The 22,731-nt window shown below is 49.3% G+C and overlaps 1 protein-coding gene across 2 annotated transcripts in view; it reads left to right on the forward strand.

Annotated features, from left to right (window-relative positions):
- LPAR3 (lysophosphatidic acid receptor 3) overlaps nt 1-22,574 on the forward strand; it is an 83,531-nt gene extending 60,957 nt beyond the window's left edge. For both annotated transcript variants that reach the window (XM_063938954.1, XM_063938955.1), the window contains exon 3: nt 19,930-22,574. In XM_063938954.1, the coding sequence (XP_063795024.1) occupies nt 19,930-20,258 (329 nt within the window). In that variant the 3' untranslated portion in view covers nt 20,259-22,574. The remainder of the gene's footprint in view (nt 1-19,929) is intronic.
- Nucleotides 22,575-22,731: the final 157 nt, after the last annotated feature.

Below are 22,731 nucleotides of genomic sequence, written 5' to 3' on the forward strand. Positions count from 1 at the left end.
CAGTTCAGCGCCGACATCCCAATCCAAGTGTGCAGGGCAGACACCCCAATCCTAGTGTTCAGTGCAGACACCCCAATTCTGGTGTGCAATGCAGACACTGCAATCCTAGTGTGAAGCGCAGGCACCCCAATCCTAGTGTGCAGGGCAGACATCCCAGTCCTAGTGTGCAGTGCAGACACCCCAATCCAAGTGTGCAGGGCAGACACCCCAATCCTGGTGCCAAGTGTGCAGTGCAGTCTCCCCAATCCTTGTGTGCAATGCAAACACCCCAATCGTAGTGTTCAGTGCCAACATCCCAATCCAAGTGTTCAGTGTAGACACCCCAATCCTAGTGTTCAGTGTAGACACCCCAATCCTAGTGTGCAATGCAGGCACCCCAATCCTAGTGTTCAGTGCAGACAGCCCAATCCTAGTGTTCAGTGCAGACACCCCAATCCTAGTGTTCAGTGCAGACACCCCAATCCTAGTGTTCAGTGCAGACACCCCAATCCTAGTGTTCAGTGCAGACACCCCAATCCTAGTGTTCAGTGCAGACACCCCAATCCTAGTGTTCAGTGCAGACACCCCAATCCTAATGTTCAGTGCAGACACCCCAATCCTAGTGTTCAGTGCAGACACCCCAATCCTAGTGTGCAGTGCCAACATCCAAATCCAAGTGTGCAGGGCAGACACCCCTATCCTAGTGTTCAGTGCAAACACTCCAATCCTAGTGTGCATTGCTGACATCCCAATCCTGGTGCCAAGTGTCCAGCGCAGATACCCCAAGCCTAGTGTGCAGTGCAGACACTCCAATCACGGTGTGCAGTGCTGACATCCCAATCTAAATGAGCAGGGCAGACACCCCAATCCTGTCACCCAGTGTCTAGTGCAGACACCCCAATCCTAGTGTTCAGTGCAGACACCCCAATCCTAGTGTTCAGTGCAGACAGCCCAATCCTAGTGTTCAGTGCAGACAGCCCAATCCTAGTGTTCAGTGCAGACAGCCCAATCCTAGTGTTCAGTGCAGACAGCCCAATCCTAGTGTGCAGTGCCAACACCCCAATCCTAGTGTGCAATACAGACACCGCAATCCTAGTGTGCAATGCAGGCACCCCAATCCTAGTGTGCAGTGCCGACACTCCAATCCTAGTGTGCAGTGCCGGCACCCCAATCCCAGTGTCCAGGGCAGACACCCCAATCCTAGTGTTCAGGGCAGACACCACAATCCCAGTGTTCAGGGCAGACACCCCAATCCAAGTGTGCAGGGAAGACACCACAATCCTGGTGCCAAGTGTGCAGGGCAGACACCCCAATCCAAGTGTTCAGTGCAAACACTCCAATCCTAGTGTGCATTACTGACGTCCCAATTCTAGTGCCAAGTGTGCACCGCAGACACCCCAATTCTAGTGTGCAAGGCAGACACCCCAATCCTGGTGCCAAGTGTTCAGTGCAGACACCCCAATCCTAGTGTTCAGTGCAGACACCCCAATCCTAGTGTTTAGTGCTAACATCCCAATCCAAGTATGCAGGGCAGACACCCCAATCTTAGTGTTCAATGCAGGCATCCTAATGCTAGTGTGAAATGCAGGCACACCAATCCTAGTGCTCAGTGCAGACACCCCAATCCTACAGTTCAGCGCCGACATCCCAATCCAAGTGTGCAGGGCAGACACCCCAATCCTAGTGTTCAGTGCAGACACCCCAATTCTGGTGTGCAATGCAGACACTGCAATCCTAGTGTGAAGCGCAGGCACCCCAATCCTAGTGTGCAGGGCAGACATCCCAATCCTAGTGTGCAGTGCAGGCACCCCAATCCAAGTGTGCAGGGCAGACACCCCAATCCTGGTGCCAAGTGTGCAGGGCAGACACCCCAATCCTAGTGTTCAGTGCAAACACTCCAATCCTAGTGTGCATTACTGACATCCCAATCCTAGAGCCAAGTGTCCAGCGCAGACACCCCAATCCTAGTGTGCAGCACAGACACTCCAATACTAGTGTGCACCGCAGACACCCCAATCCTGCTGCCAAGTGTGCAGTGCAGTCTCCCCAATCCTTGTGTGCAATGCAAACACCCCAATCGTAGTGTTCAGTGCCAACATCCCAATCCAAGTGTTCCGTGTAGACACCCCAATCCTAGTGTTCAGTGTAGACACCCCAATCCTAGTGTGCAATGCAGGCACCCCAATCCTAGTGTTCAGTGCAGACAGCCCAATCCTAGTGTTCAGTGCAGACACCCCAATCCTAGTGTTCAGTGCAGACACCCCAATCCTAGTGTTCAGTGCAGACACCCCAATCCTAGTGTGCAGTGCAGACAGCCCAATTCCAGTGTTCAGTGCAGACAGCCCAATCCTAGTGTTCAGTGCAGACACCCCAATCCTAGTGTTCAGTGCAGACACCCCAATCCTAATGTTCAGTGCAGACACCCCAATCCTAGTGTTCAGTGCAGACACCCCAATCCTAGTGTGCAGTGCCAACATCCAAATCCAAGTGTGCAGGGCAGACACCCCTATCCTAGTGTTCAGTGCAAACACTCCAATCCTAGTGTGCATTGCTGACATCCCAATCCTGGTGCCAAGTGTCCAGCGCAGATACCCCAAGCCTAGTGTGCAGTGCAGACACTCCAATCACGGTGTGCAGTGCTGACATCCCAATCTAAATGAGCAGGGCAGACACCCCAATCCTGTCACCCAGTGTCTAGTGCAGACACCCCAAGCCTAGTGTTCAGTGCAGACACCCCAAGCCTAGTGTTCAGTGCAGACACCCCAATCCTAGTGTTCAGTGCAGACAGCCCAATCCTAGTGTTCAGTGCAGACAGCCCAATCCTAGTGTTCAGTGCAGACAGCCCAATCCTAGTGTGCAGTGCCAACACCCCAATCCTAGTGTGCAGTGCCAACACCCCAATCCTAGTGTGCAGTGCCAACACCCCAATCCTAGTGTTCAGTGCAGACACTCCAATCCTAGTGTGCAGGGCAGACACCCCAATCGAGTGTTCAGTGTAGACACCCCACTTCTAGTGTGCAGGGCAGACACCCCAATCCTAGTGTGCAATACAGACACCGCAATCCTAGTGTGCAATGCAGGCACCCCAATCCTAGTGTGCAGTGCCGACACTCCAATCCTAGTGTGCAGTGCCGGCACCCCAATCCTAGTGTTCTGTGTGGGCACCCCAATCCTAGTGTGCAGGGCAGACACCCCAATCCAAGTGTGCAGGGCAGACACCCCAATCCAAGTGTGCAGGGCAAACACTCCAATCCTAGTGTGCATTACTGACATCCCAATCCTAGTGCCAAGTGTCCAGCGCAGACACCCCAATCCTAGTGTGCAGCACAGACACTCCAATCCTAGTGTGCACCGCAGACACCCCAATCCTGGTGCCAAGTGTACAGTGCAGACTCCACAATCCTTGTGTGCAATGCAGACACCCCAATCATAGTGTGCAGTGCCAACATCCCAATCCAAGTATGCAGGGCAGACACCCCAATCCTAGTATTCAGTGCAGACAGCCCAATCCTAGTGTTCAGTGCCAACATCCCAATCCAAGTGTGCAGGGCAGACACCCCTATCCTAGTGTTCAGTGCAAACACTCCAATCCTAGTGTGCATTGCTGACATCCCAATCCTGGTGCCAAGTGTCCAGCGCAGGTACCCCAATCCTAGTGTCCAGCGCAGATACCCCAATCCTAGTGTCCAGCGCAGATACCCCAATCCTAGTGTCCAGCGCAGATACCCCAATCCTAGTGTGCAGTGCCGACATCCCAATCTAAATGAGCAGGGCATACACCCCAATCCTGGTGCCAAGTGTGCAGGGCAAACACCCCAATCCTGTCACCCAGGGGTAAATTTACTAAGATGGGAGTTCTATTTAAGATGGGATGTTGCCCATAGCAACTAATCAGATTCTACTTCTCATTTATCTAGCACCTTCTAGAAGATAATACCTGGAATCTGATTGGTTGCTATGGGCAACATCCCATCTTAAACAGAACTCCCATTTTAGTAAATTTACCCCCCAGTGTCTAGTGCAGACACCCCAAGCCTAGTGTGCACCGCAGACACCCCAATCCAAGTGTACAGGGCAGACACCCCAATCCTGGTGCCAAGTGTTCAGTGCAGACGCCCCAATCCTAGTGTTCAGTGCAGACACCCCAATCCTAGTGTTCAGTGCAGACAGCCCAATCCTAGTGTTCAGCGCAGACAGCCCAATCCTAGTGTTCAGCGCAGACAGCCCAATCCTAGTGTTCAGTGCAGACACCCCAATCCTATTGTTCAGTGCAGACACCCCAATCCTAGTGTTCAGTGCAGACACCCCAATCCTAGTGTTCAATGCTGACATCCCAATCCTAGTGTGCAGGGCAGACACCCCAATCTGAGTGTTCAGTGTAGACACCCCACTTATAGTGTGCAGGGCAGACACCCCAATCCTAGTGTGCAATACAGACATCGCAATCCTAGTGTGCAACGCAGGCACCCCAATCATAGCGTGCAGGGTAAACACCCCAATCCAAGTGTGCATGGCAGACACCTCAATCCTGGCACATCCTAGTGTGCAGTGCAGACACCTCAATCCTAGTGTGCAGTGCAGACAACTCAATCCTAGTGTGCAGTGCAGACACCCCAATCCTAGTGTGCAGTGCAGACACCTCAATCCTAGTGTGCAACGCAGGCACCCCAATCATAGCGTGCAGGGTAAACACCCCAATCCAAGTGTGCATGGCAGACACCTCAATCCTGGCACATCCTAGTGTGCAGTGCAGACACCTCAATCCTAGTGTGCAGTGCAGACACCCCAATCCTAGTGTGCAGTGCAGACACCCCAATCCTAGTGTGCAGTGCAGACACCTCAATCCTAGTGTGCAGGGCAGACACCCCAATCCTGGCACCTAGGGGTAAATTTACTAAGATGGGAGTTCTATTTAAGATGGGATGTTGCCTATAGCAACCAATCAGATTCTAGGTATTATCTTCTAGAAGGTGCTTGATAAATGAGAAGTAGAATTTGATTGGTTGCTATAGGCAACATCCATCTTAAATAGAACTCTCATCTTAGTAAATTTACCCCCTAGTGTTCAGTGTAGACACCCCAATCCTAGTGTGCAGTGCAGACACCCCAATCGTAGCGTGCAGTGCAGACACCCCAATCGTAGCGTGCAGTGCAGACACCCCAATCCTAATGTGTAGTACAGATACCCCAATCCTAGTGTGTAGTACAGATACCCCAATCCTAGTGTGTAGTGCAGACAACCCAATCCTATTGTGTAGTGCAGACACCCCAATCCTAGTGTGCAGGGCAGACACCTCAATCTTGGTGCCTAGTGTGCAGTGCAGACACCCCAATCGTGTGCAGTGCACACACCACAATCCTAGTGTGCAGTGCAGACACCTCAATCCTAGTGTGCAGGGCAGACACCCCAATCCTGGCACCTAGGGGTAAATTTACTAAGATGGGAGTTCTATTTAAGATGGGATGTTGCCTATAGCAACCAATCAGATTCTAGGTATTATCTTCTAGAAGGTGCTAGATAAATGAGAAGTAAAATTTGATTGGTTGCTATAGGCAACATCCATCTTAAATAGAACTCTCATCTTAGTAAATTTACCCCCTAGTGTTCAGTGCAGACACCCCAATCCTAGCGTGCAGTGCAGACACCCCAATCGTAGCATGCAGTGCAGACACCCCAATCGTAGCGTGCAGTGCAGACACCCCAATCCTAGTGTGTAGTACAGATACCCCAATCCTAGTGTGTAGTACAGATACCCCAATCCTAGTGTGTAGTGCAGACAACCCAATCCTATTGTGTAGTGCAGACACCTCAATCTTGGTGCCTAGTGTGCAGGGCAGACACCTCAATCTTGGTACCTAGTGTTCAGTGCAGACACCCCAATCCTGGTACCTAGTGTTCAGTGCAGACGCCCCAATCCTAGTGTTCAGTGCAGATACCCCAATCCTAGTGTGCAGGGCAGACACCCCAATCTAATGTGCAGTGCAGACACCCCAATCCTAGTGTTCAGTGCAGACACCCCAATCCTAACGCTTGGTCCCGTCTGCGTTTTTCTGGACACTCCTGGAAAACGGTCAGTTGCCACCCACAAACGGGCTCTTCCTGTCAATCTCCTTGCAAACACCCCTGCGTTCAGATTTTTCGCACCATCCCGTCGCTAGGCACCGATGCTTGTTGCTGGTGTGTGACACGCCAGCGCAGTGCAGCTCTGATGCATGCGCAGTTCAGATCTTAACGCTCGCTGTGCAAAAACGCAGAGCAGCGATCAGATCTGAATTACCCCCTAGTGTACAGTGCAGACACCCCTATCCTAGTGTGCAGGGCAGACACCCCAGTCCTAGTGTGCAGTGCAGACACTCCAATCCCGGCACCTAGTGTTCACTGCAGACACCCTAATCCTAGCATGCAGTGCAGACACCCCAATCCTAGTGTGCAGGACAGACACCCCAATCCTGGCACCTAGTGTTCAGTGCGGACACCCCAATCCTGGCGCCTAGTGTTCAGTGCAGACACCACAATCCTTGCACCTTGTGTGAACTGCAGACACCCCAATCCTAGTGTGCAGGGAAAACATCCCAATCCTAGGGTTCAGTACAGACACCCCAATCCTGGTGCCTAGTATCCAATGCAGACAACCCAACCCTGGTGCCTATTATCTAGTGCAGACATTCCAATCCTGGTGCCTAGTATCCAATGCAGACAACCCAACCCTGGTGCCTATTATCTAGTGCAGACATTCCAATCCTGGTGCCTAGTATCCAGTGCAGACACCCCAATCCTGGTGCCTAGTATCTAGTGCAGACACTCCAATCCTGGTGCCTTTGTATCCAATGCAGACACCACAACCCTGGTGCCTAGTATCCAATGCAGACAACCCAACCCTGGTGCCTATTATCTAGTGCAGACATTCCAATCCTGGTGCCTAGTATCCAATGCAGACAACCCAACCCTGGTGCCTATTATCTAGTGCAGACATTCCAATCCTGGTGCCTAGTATCCAGTGCAGACACCCCAATCCTGGTGCCTAGTATCTAGTGCAGACACTCCAATCCTGGTGCCTTTGTATCCAATGCAGACACCACAACCCTGGTGCCTAGTATCTAGGGCAGACACTCCAATCCTGGTGCCTAGTATCTAGTGCAGACACTCCAATCCTGGTGCCTAGTATCTAGTGCAGACACTCCAATCCGGGTGCCTAGTATCCAATGCAGACACCCAAATCCGGGTGCCTAGTATCCAATGCAGACAACCCAACCCTGGTGCCTATTATCTAGTGCAGACATTCCAATCCTGGTGCCTAGTATCCAATGCAGACAACCCAACCCTGGTGCCTATTATCTAGTGCAGACATTCCAATCCTGGTGCCTAGTATCCAGTGCAGACACCCCAATCCTGGTGCCTAGTATCTAGTGCAGACACTCCAATCCTGGTGCCTTTGTATCCAATGCAGACACCACAACCCTGGTGCCTAGTATCTAGGGCAGACACTCCAATCCTGGTGCCTAGTATCTAGTGCAGACACTCCAATCCTGGTGCCTAGTATCTAGTGCAGACACTCCAATCCGGGTGCCTAGTATCCAATGCAGACACCCAAATCCTGGTGCCTAGTATCTAGTGCAGACACTCCAATCCTGGTGCCTTTGTATCCAATGCAGACACCCCAACCCTGGTGCCTAGTATCTAGGGCAGACACTCCAACCCTGGTGCCTAGTATCTAGTGCATCCACTCCAACCCTGGTGCCTAGTATCTAGTGCATCCACTCCAACCCTGGTGCCTAGTATCTAGTGCATCCACTCCAACCCTGGTGCCTAGTATCTAGTGCAGACACTCCAATCCGGGTGCCTTGTATCCAATGCAGACACCCCAATCCTGGTGCCTGGTATCTAGTGCAGACACTCCAATCCTGGTGCCTAGTAGCCAATGCAGATACCCCAACCCTGGTGCCTAGTAACTAGTGCAGACACTCCAATCCTGGTGCCTAGTATCCAATGCAGACACCCCAACCCTGGTGCCTAGTATCTAGTGCAGACACTCCAATCCTGGTGCCTAGTATCTAGTGCAGACACTCCAATCCTGGTGCCTAGTATCTAGTGCAGACACCCCAATCCTGGTGTCTAGTATCTAGTGCAGACATCCCAATCCTGGTGTCTAGTATCTAGTGAAGACACTCCAATCCTGGTGTCTAGTATCTAGTGCAGACACTCCAATCCTGATGCCTAGTATCCAATGCAGACACTCCAATCCTGGTGCCTAGTATCCAGTGCAGACACCCCAATCCTGGTGCCTAGTATCCAATGTAGTGCACAGTACATACCTCACTCCCAACACAGACGCTACACCTGACTGGACCCCGCACTGCTGTGCCAAACACATAGAAATGCATCCTGTGTGCTTCCTAATTCTCTATATTTGATACAGTACATGTCAGGGACACGCTGGGGCGCTGTGCTGTATCAGATGCAGAAATCCTGTATATGGGAAAGCCGGTGATTTCCCCCAATCACCTCCTATAGCCTGTGTGCCCGCTCACCCCGCCACCTTCTCACACACAGCCAGATAACAAAGTGCATGGGGCGCAATCTCGGAAACTGCTGCACTGACGTCACACACAGGCGAAAATGTTATTTGTGCTGCTCTGCATGTACCCACTTACCCTACCAAACAATGGACCTGAGTGTGATGCCTCCAGCTTGTGCCACTGCTGACCAGAACCCGGTGTCCTGCACTGGTGAGCCCACAGCAGACTGGAGTGGTTCTGCCTGTAGCTGGATGACGTTTGAGGGCAGAGCCCTTGGCGTGCTGTATGTAGCAGGGCATAGGCCATAGGGCTATATGTAATGTGTATTACCCAGAAACCCCTTCTCCTACAGAAGACGCTGCATCTATCTCCCAGGGAGCGGAGCCCCCATGTCATTGTCCTGCCGGTGAGAAAGGAAGAAATGTGCATTTGTTGTGCACAAAGCAGCGTATGAGCACTTAGCATCTGCCGCAGGTCACCGTGTCATGGCGACACTCCCGATGCTTCCAGACATCTCTAATTCTGTGTTTTTCAATGAAATAAATTCTGTAATTACTTTGTTTCCCAGCTCTGGCGGAAATACATCCGTCACGCCTTGTATTTACCTCTACTCCCAGCACCGAGCAGCGTTCCTGTATTGTGATTGCTGACTGTGGGGCTAATTCAGTAAGGATTGCAATTCTGCTAATCCTTTTGTTAGCACGCTGACAGCCCCCCCCCCCCCCTCCCGCCCCCCCATTCAACAAGCAGTAATTGCGATCGCATCGCAACTTCTACTTGTTAGCAGAAATTAAGGATGCCTACTGACATCACGCAGCGCTGCGATCACGCCCCCACTACACCCCCCTTTACACTGTACCGCCCCCATTTTTCCGGCCTCTGCCCCCGCAACGCTCCGTCTCCTCCCTGGAAACGGAACGTTGCCACCCCCCCTCCCGATTGACAGGCAGAGGTGATCGCATTTTCTGCAGCCCCCCATGCGCCCGCATCTTTTTCTACTTTTTTGCGGTTGGATCCAACCTGAATTAGGCCTTGTAAGCTTACGTGACCAGAGTTACCCCCAGCGGGCACAGACCACAGGCGGCCGGGGACTAGTGGCGGCTAATGTTCCATTATTCTCTTACTAATAACGTACTAATGCTATGTACCAATCAGAGAACACATATAAGATAGGCCGTGCTACTCATTATACACAGGGATAAGGAGGCCGGTATGGATGTAGTATCTATTATTATTATTATTATTATTATTATTATTATTATTCTATATTATAAGGTTTTACTGGGTTACTTCTCTCCAATGTTGCACGGAGTGGATATGTTGCCCTCAAGTGTCCTCAGATTGTAGAGGCCGGTAACTGCTATTCCGAATGTTAGTACATCACGTAAAAGTGCAGGGAATACAGATTATGATCAGTTGGTTATGAATATGATATGGTCAGTTCCACTTCCTGCATAGAGCAGCCTTCAGTGCATTAATGGCTCTTGGTGGATGTGTGTAGACCTCAGCTGTCAGACGGCCCCGTTGGCTGCGTAGAGGCCTCTCAGGAAGCCGATAAGGATGTTTTCCGCCCGGTAACAAATTTTCTGCTTGTTACCGGAGCCAGACCAATAACTGCGAGCTTCATCTGGAACTTACAGCGATAACGCCAAGTGATGCGCAACTTCAGAAATCCACTACAAATATGTATCACGGATGAAGGCCGCCATCTGGACGATATCATATTCAAACCGATTGACAATAAACTGTATTCCAAGCACCTTTAGATTATGTACTAACATGGGCCCTCATTCCGAGTTGTTCGCTCGCTAGCTGCTTTTAGCAGCATTGCACACGCTAGGCCGCCGCCCTCTGGGAGTGTATCTTATCTTAGCAGAATAGCAAACGAAAGATTAGCAGAACTGCTAATAAATAATTCCCTGCAGTTTCTGAGTAACTCTAGACCTACTCACAGATTGCAATCAGCTTGGTCCGTTTAGTTCCTGGTTTGACGTCACAAACACGCCCTGCGTTCGGCCAGCCACTCCCCCGTTTCTCCAGACACTCTCGCGTTTTTCCCTGACACGCCTGCGATTTTTAGCACACTCCCGGAAAACGCTCAGTTACCACCCAGAAACGCCCCTTTCCTGTCAATCACTCACCGATCAGCAGTGCGACTGAAAAGCGCCGCACGAACACTAGCAAAACTGCTAAGTTTTTAGTTAAATAACTAAGCGCATGCGCCCTGCGTGCCAGGCGCAGTTAGCAACAAATCGCAGCATAGCGAAAATCGGCAACGAGCGAACAACTAGGCATGACCACCATTCTGCGTAGCTTTTTTTTGTTACCCTTTAAAATAGTTTCCATCTTCAACTACCCGTACCAATGAGGAAATGTTACTGTAAGTGTAGTAAGATAACACCGTGATATGTTTCTTTGATAAATGATGTAGGTTAGTACTGTATGGCGTTTTCTCTATTCCCTAAAAACCTAAAAATATATCTTTATATTATTAAAACAGAGAGAAATAATTTTTTTGGATGAGTAACAAAAAACAAATATAAAGGGCATTTCTATACCCTAAACACTATAATGAGGAGCGCTGTGACATCACAGAGTCAGATGTTTGGAAGAACTTTTCCAGATTCCTCAATTTTTCGAATGTACACAAAAGCACGAAGCAAAACCGCCCACAACTAAGGGGCCTATTTATCAAACAAGGGTTGTGTGGTGTTTTCGGGAGGTTCCCGCAAATATTAAGTATCCCCCAAGTATGCAACATGGAGGGACAGCAGAAAATGAGATTGGATGAGCGCTACGGCTGGTTGGGCGTATTAGGGCGTATTAGCATCATTGTGCAGTAGCACTTGCTATGGAATCTGAATACCCCCCCCCCCCCCCCCCCGTGTGCAGCTGCTGTAGTCATACTGTGGTCACACCAGAGATTAGTAACTAGCTGCGATACATTCCTGCACCCGGGAATAGTTACAATGTGTCCTCCTCATTATTTCCACATTTCTAGATAGCTGAGGAACAAAACTGATTTATCTTCTGCTGGAGTTGGGGATAATACTGACACAAGTGTGACGTCCTAATCTCAGGATAATGCGCACATATGCATGTGACACACACTCTGCCTATTTCCCTGTGCTGTCAGAAATCCACTTACCTGTAACGCGGTACCTGCAGTGACCATGGCACGGGTCAGGGATGTGCGGTGAGCTAAATAGCTCAGGAGGCACTGGCTAGCACCAGAGCCAGATTTACATGCAATATATGAACCAAAGGGTACATGTGGGCATTATACACAGGTGCAGCAGTATATACTGTACATCCAGGCATTGTACACAGGTGCAGCCGTATATACTGTACATCCAGGCATCATACCTCCCAACTTTCGTATTGCTGGAAGAGGGACTCCACGTGCGGCGTAGCCGTGCCGGAAATGGGCGTGACCTATCGTGAAGGGGGCGTGGCCTCACGGAGATGCCGCTATCGCGGGCCACGCCTCCAAATTTCGTCACAGTGGGGCATGGCCAGCGCTCTGTGAGCTGCTGGCCATGCCCCCAGTCCCTCTGCCTCGCTGGAATAGACACTGTGCGCATGCGCACAGCGTCTATTCACCGCTGCTTTGCTCTGAACTGAGCAGAGCAGCGAGTGATAGGGAGCCTCCCAACTGCCCCCCCCCCCCCACCGCGGGACACTGTGGCCCGCGGGAGGGACAGCGGGACAGACCCCAAAAAACGGGACTGTCCCGCGAAAATCGGGACAGTTGGGAGGTATGAGGCATTATACACAGGTGCAGCAGTATCAACTCCTGGAAACTTGGTGAGTTTTGATCAGAGATGTGCGGAAAAGATAAGCAGGGGGGCACTGCCTCACTTGCCATAGACTTTTTACTCCAGAGTTTTGGCTATAAAAATGATTGGAATAATGCAAAGAAGATATTTCACACATATTCTTTGTATTTTTCATATACTTTATACAGCCAAAACTCTGGCACAAACGTTAGTATGACAGGAAAGGCTCTGCCTCACCTGCCTCACCCCACCGCACGTCACTGGCACAGGTGTAATTACACGCTGGGAGCACCAGATAAAGAGCCTGATTCATGTACCTAGCCCCGATTACTGAGTAATGGAGGCTGCATCTCCTGTCTGACCATCCCCAGCTGCCTCATACACCTGCCTGCGGCTGCCCCCAGCTGCCTGTCCCCCACCTGCCTCATACACCTGCCTCCCTCCACCTGACTCATACGGGTGTGGTTCGTTTTATCGACAGTATCTAGGTCGACAATGTTTAGGTCGACCACTATAGGTCGATAGTCACTAGGTCGACATGGATGGAAGGTCGACAGGGTTTCTAGGTCGACATGTGCTAGGTCGACAGGTCTAAAGGTCGACATGAGGAATTATTATTTTTTGTGTCGTTTTCTTCGTAGAGTGACCGGGATCCCAAATTAGTGCACCACGTCCCCTCGCATGACTCGCTTCGCTCGCCATGCTTCGGGCATGGTGCCTTCGCTCCGCTACCGCTTCGCTCGGCACACTTTACCGTTCCAATCGTAGTTCACGTGGATCGTTAAGTATGAAAAAATCCACACAAAAAAATGTGAAAAACTCATGTCGACCTTTAGACCTGTCGACCTAGCACATGTCGACCTAGAAACCCTGTCGACCTTCCATCCATGTCGACCTAGTGACTGTCGACCTATAGTGGTCGACCTAAGCATTGTCGACCTAGACACTGTCGTTCTTCAGACCGGATCGCGACTCATACACCTGCCTACCCCACCTGCCTGTCCCCCACCTGCCTCGTACACCTGCCTATCCCCAGCTGCCTCATACACCTGCCTACCCCACCTTCCGCATACACCTGCCTCCCCCTCAGCTGCCTACCCCCAGCTGCCTACCCCAGCTGCCTCATACACCTGCCTACACCCAGTTGCCTGTCCCCACCTGCCTACCCCCAGCTGCCTACCCCACCTGCCTAATACACCTGCCTCATACACCTGCCTACCCCAGCTGCCTGTCCCCCACCTGCCTCATACACCTACCTACCCCCACCTGCCTCATACACCTGCCTACCCCCAGCTGCCTACCCCACCTGCCTCATACACCTGCCTCCCCCCCAGCTGCCTACCCCAGCTGCCTCATACACCTGCCTACACCCAGTTGCCTGTCCCCACCTGCCTCATACACCTGCCTACCCCCAGCTGCCTACCCAACCTACCAACCCCCAGCTGCCTGTCCCCACCTGCCTAGCCCCAGCTGCCTACCCCACCTGCCTCATACACCTGCTTACCCCAGCTGCCTACCCCACCTACCAACCCCCAGCTGCCTGCCCCCACCTGCCTCATACACCTGCCTAGCCCGAGCTGCCTACCCCACCTGCCTCATACACCTGCCTACCCTCCGCTGCCTCCCTCCACCTGCCTCCTCCCACATACCTACCCCCATCTGCCTACCCCATCTGCCTCATACACCTGCCTCCCCCCAGCTACCTACCCCACCTGCCTCATACACCTGCCTACCCCAGCTGCCTCATACACCTGCCTACCCCCAGCAGCCTCAAACACCTGCCTACCCCAGCTGCCTACCCCACCTGCCTCATACACCTGCCTACCCCAGCTGCCTCATACACCTGCCTGCCCCCAGCTGCCTACCCCACCTGCCTCATACACCTGCTTAGCCCCAGCTGCCAACCCCACCTACCAACCCCCAGCTGCCTGCCCCCACCTGCCTCATACACCTGCCTACCCTAGCTGCCTCATACACCTGCCTACCCCCAACTTCCTACCCCACCTGCCTCATACACCTGCTTACCCCCAGCTGCCAACCCCACCTACCAACCCCCAGCTGCCTGCCCCCACCTGCCTCATACACCTGCCTACCCTCAGCTGCCTCCCTCCACCTGCCTCCTCCCACTTACCTACCCCCATCTGCATTCCCCATCTGCCTCATACACCTGCCTCCTCCAGCTACCTACCCCACCTGCCTCATACACCTGCCTACCCCAGCTGCCTCATACACCTGCCTACCCCCAGCTACCTACCCCATCTGCCTCATACACCTACCTACCCCAGCTGCCTCATACACCTGCCTACTCCCAGCTGCCTACCCCACCTGCCTCATACACCTGCCTACCCAAGCTGCCTACCCCACCTGCCTCATACACCTGCCTACCCCACCTGCCTCCTACACCTGCCTACCCCCATCTGCCTCATACACCTGCCTACCCCACCTGCCTCCTACACCTGCCTACCCTCAGCTTCCTACCCCACCTGCCTCATACACCTGCCTACCCTCAGCTTCCTACCCCACCTGCCTCATACACCTGCCTACCCGCAGCTGCCTAACCCACCTGCCTCATACACCTGCCTACCTCACCTGCTTACTCTAGCTGTCACCAACTACTGTGCTACTGTGGCATCATGCTCAGGGCCCCACTCCCCAAACCGAAGCCGGCAAGCTATGGGAGAGGGGACTGAGCGCTGGTGGTGCAGTGGGTGACCATGTAGGTGCCACAAGTGCGCCTGGCACCTGCGCTGTCACATGATGGCATCGTTATAGTGCGACCTCCTTTGCTTTTCCATATAATTAGTGACTTTGCCATAAAGCCGTGTCACGCTGTCTGCTGCTGGTAGATAGAGCTGTGTGTGTGGATCTGTTGGGTGTACCTGGAGAACCATTATTGTTAGTGTATAGAGTTTATGTAGGCTGGGAGCCGTGCAGCGGTGAGCTGGGAGTTTATGTTCTGCGCTCGTGTTGGGACCTGCAGGAAGGCACACTACCTCCTTCATCACTGACGTTATACAAAGGGCCTGAAACTGGAAAAACTCCCTTTTCTCCACGGGCTCAGAGACTCATCTATAGATGAAAGGAGAAAATGCTCAGATGTATCAATGAGAGGCCATCAACCTGCAAACATGAAATAGGGAACAGGACTGGACTGGTCCACAGGAGTACAGGGGAAACCCCCGGGTGGGCACCACTGCCTGTGTTGGGGAGGGGGGGGGGGGGGGGGGGGGGAGCCCACCTCCTCCTCCTCCTCTAGGGATCAGGTTCCAGACTGTGAAGTTGAATTATACATTATACATATGTTACATTATACTGCACAGGACTATGGTGTATTCTCTACAGTGCATTATATGTTATACATATGTTACATTATACTGCACAGGACTATGGTGTATTCTCTACAGTGCATTATACATTATACATATGTTACATTATACTGCACAGGACTATGGTGTATTCTCTACAGTGCATTATACATTATACATATGTTACATTATACTGCACAGGACTATGGTGTATTCACTACAGTGCATTATATGTTATACATATGTTACATTATACTGCACAGGACTATGGTGTATTCTCTACAGTGCATTATACATTATACATATGTTACATTATACTGCACAGGACTATGGTGTATTCTCTACAGTGCATTATATGTTATACATATGTTACATTATACTGCACAGGACTATGGTGTATTCTCTACAGTGCATTATACATTATACATATGTTACATTATACTGCACAGGACTATGGTGTATTCTCTACAGTGCATTATACATTATACATATGTTACATTATACTGCACAGGACTATGGTGTATTCTCTACAGTACATTATACATATGTTACATTGTACTGCACAGGACTATGGTGTATTCTCTACAGTGCATTATACATTATACATATGTTACATTATACTGCACAGGGCTATGGTGTATTCTCTACAGTGCATTATACATTATACATATGTTACATTATACTGCACAGGACTATGGGGTATTATCTACAGTGCATTATACATTATACATATGTTACATTATACTGCACAGGACTATGGTGTATTCTCTACAGTGCATTATACATTATACATATGTTACATTATACTGCACAGGACTATGGTGTATTATCTACAGTGTATGATACATATGTTACATTATACTGCACAGGACTATGGGGTATTCTCTACAGTGCATTATACATATGTTACATTATACTGCACAGGACTATGGTGTATTCTCTACAGTGCATTATACATTATACATATGTTACATTATACTGCACAGGACTGGGGTGTATTCTCTACAGTGCATTATACATATGTTACATTATACTGCACAGGACTATGGTGTATTATCTACAGTGCATTATATGTTATACATATGTCACATTATACTGCACAGGACTATGGTGTATTCTCTACAGTGCATTATACGTTATCCATATGTTACATTATACTGCACAGGACTATGGTGTATTCTCTACAGTGCATTATACATTATACATATGTAACATTATACTGCACAGGACTATGGTGTATTCTCTACAGTGCATTATATGTTATCCATATGTTACATTATACTGCACAGGACTATGGTGTATTCTCTACAGTGCATTATACGTTATACATATGTAACATTATACTGCACAGGACTATGGTGTATTCTCTACAGTGCATTATACATCATACATATGTTACATTATACTGCACAGGACTATAGTGTATTCTCTACAGTGCATTATACATTATACATATGTTACATTATACTGCACAGGACTATGGTGTATTCTCTACAGTGCATTATACATATACATATGTTACATTATTCTGCACAGGACTATGGTGTATTCTCTACAGTGCATTATACATTATTCTGCACAGGACTATGGGGTATTCTCTACAGAGCATTATACATTATACATATGTTACACTATACTACACAGGACTATGGTGTATTCTCTACAGTACATTATATATTATACATATGTTACATTATACTACACAGGACTATGGTGTATTCTCTACAGTGCATTATACATATACATATGTTACATTATACTGCACAGGACTATGGGGTATTATCTACAGAGCATTATACATTATACATATGTTACATTATACTGCACAGGACTATGGGGTATTATCTACAGTGCATTATACATATGTTACATTATACTGCACAGGACTATGGTGTATTCTCTACACTGCATTATACATGATACATATGTTACATTATACTACACATGACTATGGTGTATTCTCTACAGTGCATTATACATATGTTACATTATACTGCACAGGACTATGGTGTATTCTCTACAGTGCATTATACATATACATATGTTACATTATACTGCACAGGACTATGGGGTATTATCTACAGAGCATTATACATTATACATATGTTACATTATACTGCACAGGACTATGGGGTATTATCTACAGTGCATTATACATCTGTTACATTATACTGCACAGGACTATGGTGTATTCTCTACACTGCATTATACATGATACATATGTTACATTATACTACACATGACTATGGTGTATTCTCTACAGTGCATTATACATATGTTACATTATACTGCACAGGACTATGGTGTATTCTCTACAGTGCATTATACATATGTTACATTATACTGCACAGGACTATGGTGTATTCCCTACAGTGCATTATACTTTATACATATGTTACATTATACTGCACAGGACTATGGTGTATTCCCTACAGTGCATTATACATTATACATATGTTACATTATACTGCACAGGACTATGGTGTATTCCCTACAAGCATTGCTGTTATTAATTTGGTACATTATTATTATCCTTTATTTATATGGTGCCACAAGGGATTTGCAGCGCCTAATTACAGGGTACATAAACAAATAATCAAAACAGGATAACAGTGACTTAAAGTACAAGACAATATAGCATGTTCTCCAGCTGCACCTTTTTGGCAGGTACAGTACCTTTTTTTTATGGTCTGTACCAAATTTTGGCTCTCCAAACTTCCATTGGAGGTATAGGAAAAGGGGTGTGGCCACGCCCCCTTACCCGTGGCCTCGCCTCCTTTTCTAATTTGTACCGATTTTTATGTGTAAAATGTTGGAGGGTATGATATAGGACAAGTACAGGGTATATAAACATGGCTGCGTCAGTCGACGGCACTGACATTAGTATCCGAGGGGTTCGGTGCCGTCGAAGGGAGTAGGGAGTAGAAGGTGGTATAAGCAAGAAAAGGAAAATCACATGAGGGATGAGGGCCCTGCTCGTGACAGCTTACATTCATGCACGCACTAGCAATATTTACTGTATATATTTATCAAGGGTCCCAGACCATGCACTCTTTAATGGTTAGCAAAACGTCTGGAGACTGGCCACACCCCTGACCATGGGCCCCTACAAATACATTCCCCCAATGGGCCCCAGTCCGACACTGCCTGCGAACCATCTCTCTGGCCTACACTGTATCTACTACCCTGCTCCCTGCCAGACCAAACATTCCACCACCTGTTATATTATGCAGTTGTCGCTCTCTGTCTGTGCCGTATTCAGACCCAGTAGACACCGACACAGAGGAGCTTACACTCTAGTCTTCCTGTCCCTCTACAGGTAATTCAGGGAGCAGGGGGGAACCAGTGGGGTCTTGCTGGGTTTACAACCTGGGGCCACTTTCTCTAATTATATCCAGAATACCACTGGGGGTCAGATGTATGGGTAGGGCTTTTATTGTGTACAGGTAACGCTTTGTGTATGTTGGTAATGCAGTAACACTGTGTGTACAACATTACACTTTGTACTAATAAGTACCGCTTTGTGTATCTGTAACGCATTGTGTTATCGGTAGCACGTTGGGCGTGATTCTGAGTCACATGCTATGTCCATGTCTGGAACCGTTGTGCTATTTATTCTGTTCTGCACTTGCATCGAAGTGTCACCGCGTCCCCATTGTGTCCGTGCAGAGTCGCAGTTGTATACACGGAGAAGGACATTGCACGCTGTGCGGGAATTCCGGTGAGTCTTCCCGCACAGCCTGCAGCTCGCAGACTATTACATAAACCCCTTGGGCCATTTTGTGGGAGGTACTGGCGAGTTGCGCCAAAAACGTGGCTTTGTTGTGACCATTTTTTCTGCGTGTATATGTCCATCTGTAATGGAAATAACCCTATGGTCACGCAGACAATACGGTCCCAGCAGCTAAGTTCCCGCGGCCATTCTGCCTGACCATATCGACGGACCTGCACCGCTGTTGAGTATATGCAGTTGCTTGGATCTGCGAGGCCGCCGGTGGGCGTCTCAGTACATTTCCAGGCGGTTGCAGTATTAGCATATTTTTGCACAGCAGCTGCGTCAGAAATTGCAGTTGCGATTGCATTAGCGCCCACGTCTGAATCAGGCCAATAGTGATTATTGCGGTACTGCCCAGCATTTTGCACTTTTGTAATTCAAACGGATTCCTTTGCTTTAGCTAGTAATAAATCAGTCGCCATTTTTATGTAGCGCAATGTAGCAGAATCCACATTGCGATTTGTTTTGGAACGTTCCGGTCCCGTATGTAGCGTTCTGTGAGGTTTAGTCACTGATTTGTCTGACGTTCCTGTGTATGACCCCAATGCTGACATTTACGTCTTTCTCGCCCCAGGTGCCTTTGTCGTGTGCTGGACCCCAGGGATGGTGGTTCTTCTCCTCGATGGGCTGAACTGCACGCAGTGTGGGGTACAGCAAGTGAAGCGGTGGTTCCTTCTGCTTGCCTTGATGAACTCTGTTATGAACCCCATCATCTATTCCTACAAGGACGATGAGATGTGGAGAACCTTCAAAGGAATGATCTGCTGTTTCGGCTATAGGGGAAACCGCCGCGCCTCAAGGCTGCCGTCTACAGTACACAGCACGCGCAGTACGGACACCACAAGCTATTACTTAGAAGAACTCAGTAACCACTTCCCGCCAGAAATTAAAAAATCGCCCTAAAGGTGCAAGAAGTCTCCGCGACGGGTTCCCGGAGGAACTTACAGCCCAAACAAGGAGTTTTTTGTTTTAATTATTTATATCATAAAGAGAAAAAATTACAATATCCGAAACATTCCGCGCAGAAGTACAAGGATCAGAAAGGACCGGTAAATGCCATGTAAACGTACACCCGTGGGGCGACTCCTGACATTTTGTTGTTGACTCCAGATCCTTAATTCTTCTCAGGAATTCAGTGGCTCATTCTGCGGCCCATCTGGCACAACTGGATCTACAGTGTGAGCAGTAATTTGGGGCCAGAGCTTTGGAAATAGAGGAACGTGGACTTTGGACTGGCAGATTCTGCTACTGCTGGCGAACGCATTCTGGGAGCCGCCCAACACAGGGCAAGACCCCCCAGCAAGCAAAGGGCCACCCAGCGATGCAATTAGGAAAGTTAGGGAAGCCCCCTACAGATGCAGCCAGGCTGTGTATGCGAGTGCTCTGCAGCCATTTTTTGCTTCGCATCGGCTGCGTGACATCACAAAAACAAAATGGTCCGGACAAGCCTGCGTTGTCCGGACCACTCCCAAAAAAAGCAACGTCGACACCCCCTCCCAACGACCACCACTGTTAATCATAGTGCAATCGCATCCCTCCGGCCACTGCGCACAAGTTTGAAAATTGCGCAATTGCAATTTTCCTACTTCTGCATCCCTTACTGAAAGAGGGCCTTTATCCGCAGTGCTTTGTACAGGGGCAGCTTTACCCTAAGATATAGGGGGTAATTCAGACCTGATCATGATCGGATCCTAACTGGGCATGTGTATGCACCGCAATGCGCACGTGCGTCGGACAACAACAACGGTTATCGCCGGTTAGCGACGGGATGGTGCGAAAAATCTGATCACACGGGCGTTTGCAAGGTGATTGACAGGAAGAGGCCGTTTGTTGGTGGCAACTGAGTGTTTGCTGGGAGTGTTCGGGAAAACGCAGGCGTGCCCAAGCGTTTTCAGGGAGGGCGTTGACGTCAGCTCCGGCCCCGATCAGCCCGTTCTCATCGCACTGGGGGAGTAAGTCCTGGGCTGCGCAGAGACTGCACAAAGTGGATTTTTGCAGCTGGGCGTACACATGCGATCGCACACTTGCACGTGAATATACACTCCCCCTGTAGGCGGAGACTATCTGATCGCAGGACAGCAAAATGAGCAGCCCAGCGATCAGATCTGAATTACGCCCATAGAACATTCGGGAGATTTGCTGTACATTTAGGATTCTCTGCATCGTCTTTCTCTGTCTACGAAGTTTAGGGGCCTATTTATTAATATAAACATTATGGCCCTAAAAAGTAACATTGGTTATCGCTGCAGATTGGAATGTTTTATGTTTCCTATTTATTGACCTACCCTAAGCGGTTGTTTCCCCAGTCCCACCGGAACCAAACGCTGTAAGCACAGGCGCACCCCGGGGGGACAGTACGGACAAGTACAAATGTAGCATAATCCCTACAGAGAATAACAGACTGCAAATACAGGAGATATCTCTGATTAGGTTCCTCTTAAATAGCCCTGATAGCTAAAGCAGCCAGACGCTGCCGCTTCCACAAGATTTTATGGTAGAAGGGGCTTTATACAAAGGCGCGGTAGAATATAAACAAAATGTACGAGCCTTGGCCCTGTTTATGCGAGGACATAGGTCTGGTTACAGAAGGAACATTCTGGAAGTCTTAGAAAGCAATTTGTGTCACTTTAACTTAATAGCTATAACTGCCGACTAAATAGCCTTAGAACAATCTCCGTGTTAACATCATTGTGCACTCAGTGTGATAGGGAAAACATTTCCTGCGGTTTCTAATGCTGCCTGGCAGGAGGAAAACAAGATAATTAAAACAGCAAAATAGAGATATTTTATCCTCCGTGGTCTGTGATCCGGTGCAATTATAGCAAACACTAATATGTGATTGCTCCCTGCTCCGATCCAGAACGTCTGCTCGCACAGATGTCCAGAGACTGAGAGTTATTGTTCCACAACGATCTTCATAAAACCATTGGACTTGCTTCGGTTAATCATTTCTCTCCCTCAAGCAGAATCATTTTCTAATGGTGTGTTACTGGACAGAGGAATGGGTGCCGGCGCGGAACACACCGCCGGGAAAGTGTACCTATGACCTCATAAGTGTGATCTGCTGGTATTAGTGGAACTGTATAGTGCGGGATCGTGGCCTAATTCAATGTTGGCGCACTGTTCCCAGCACGCCGGGCTGGGTGTATGTGACCGTGGTTTGCTGCTCAGATCAAGACGATATTTTGCTGTTTGTTAATAAAGTTTCTTGTTCCCTCACGTGTTTCCCTCCCTGGTTCACTGACCGACGCAAGTGCCACTAGTAGAAGCTGACAAACCAGAAGTAGTTGGAAAGTTAGTGCTGCCATGACAGCTCAGTGGGAGAGCCAGCATGGAGGTAGGTAAGTGGCAGTCTGTTGTAGCGCTCTGTAGAATA

This window comes from Pseudophryne corroboree, chromosome 9 (genome assembly GCF_028390025.1).
Source record: "Pseudophryne corroboree isolate aPseCor3 chromosome 9, aPseCor3.hap2, whole genome shotgun sequence".
Classification (NCBI taxonomy): domain Eukaryota; kingdom Metazoa; phylum Chordata; class Amphibia; order Anura; family Myobatrachidae; genus Pseudophryne; species Pseudophryne corroboree.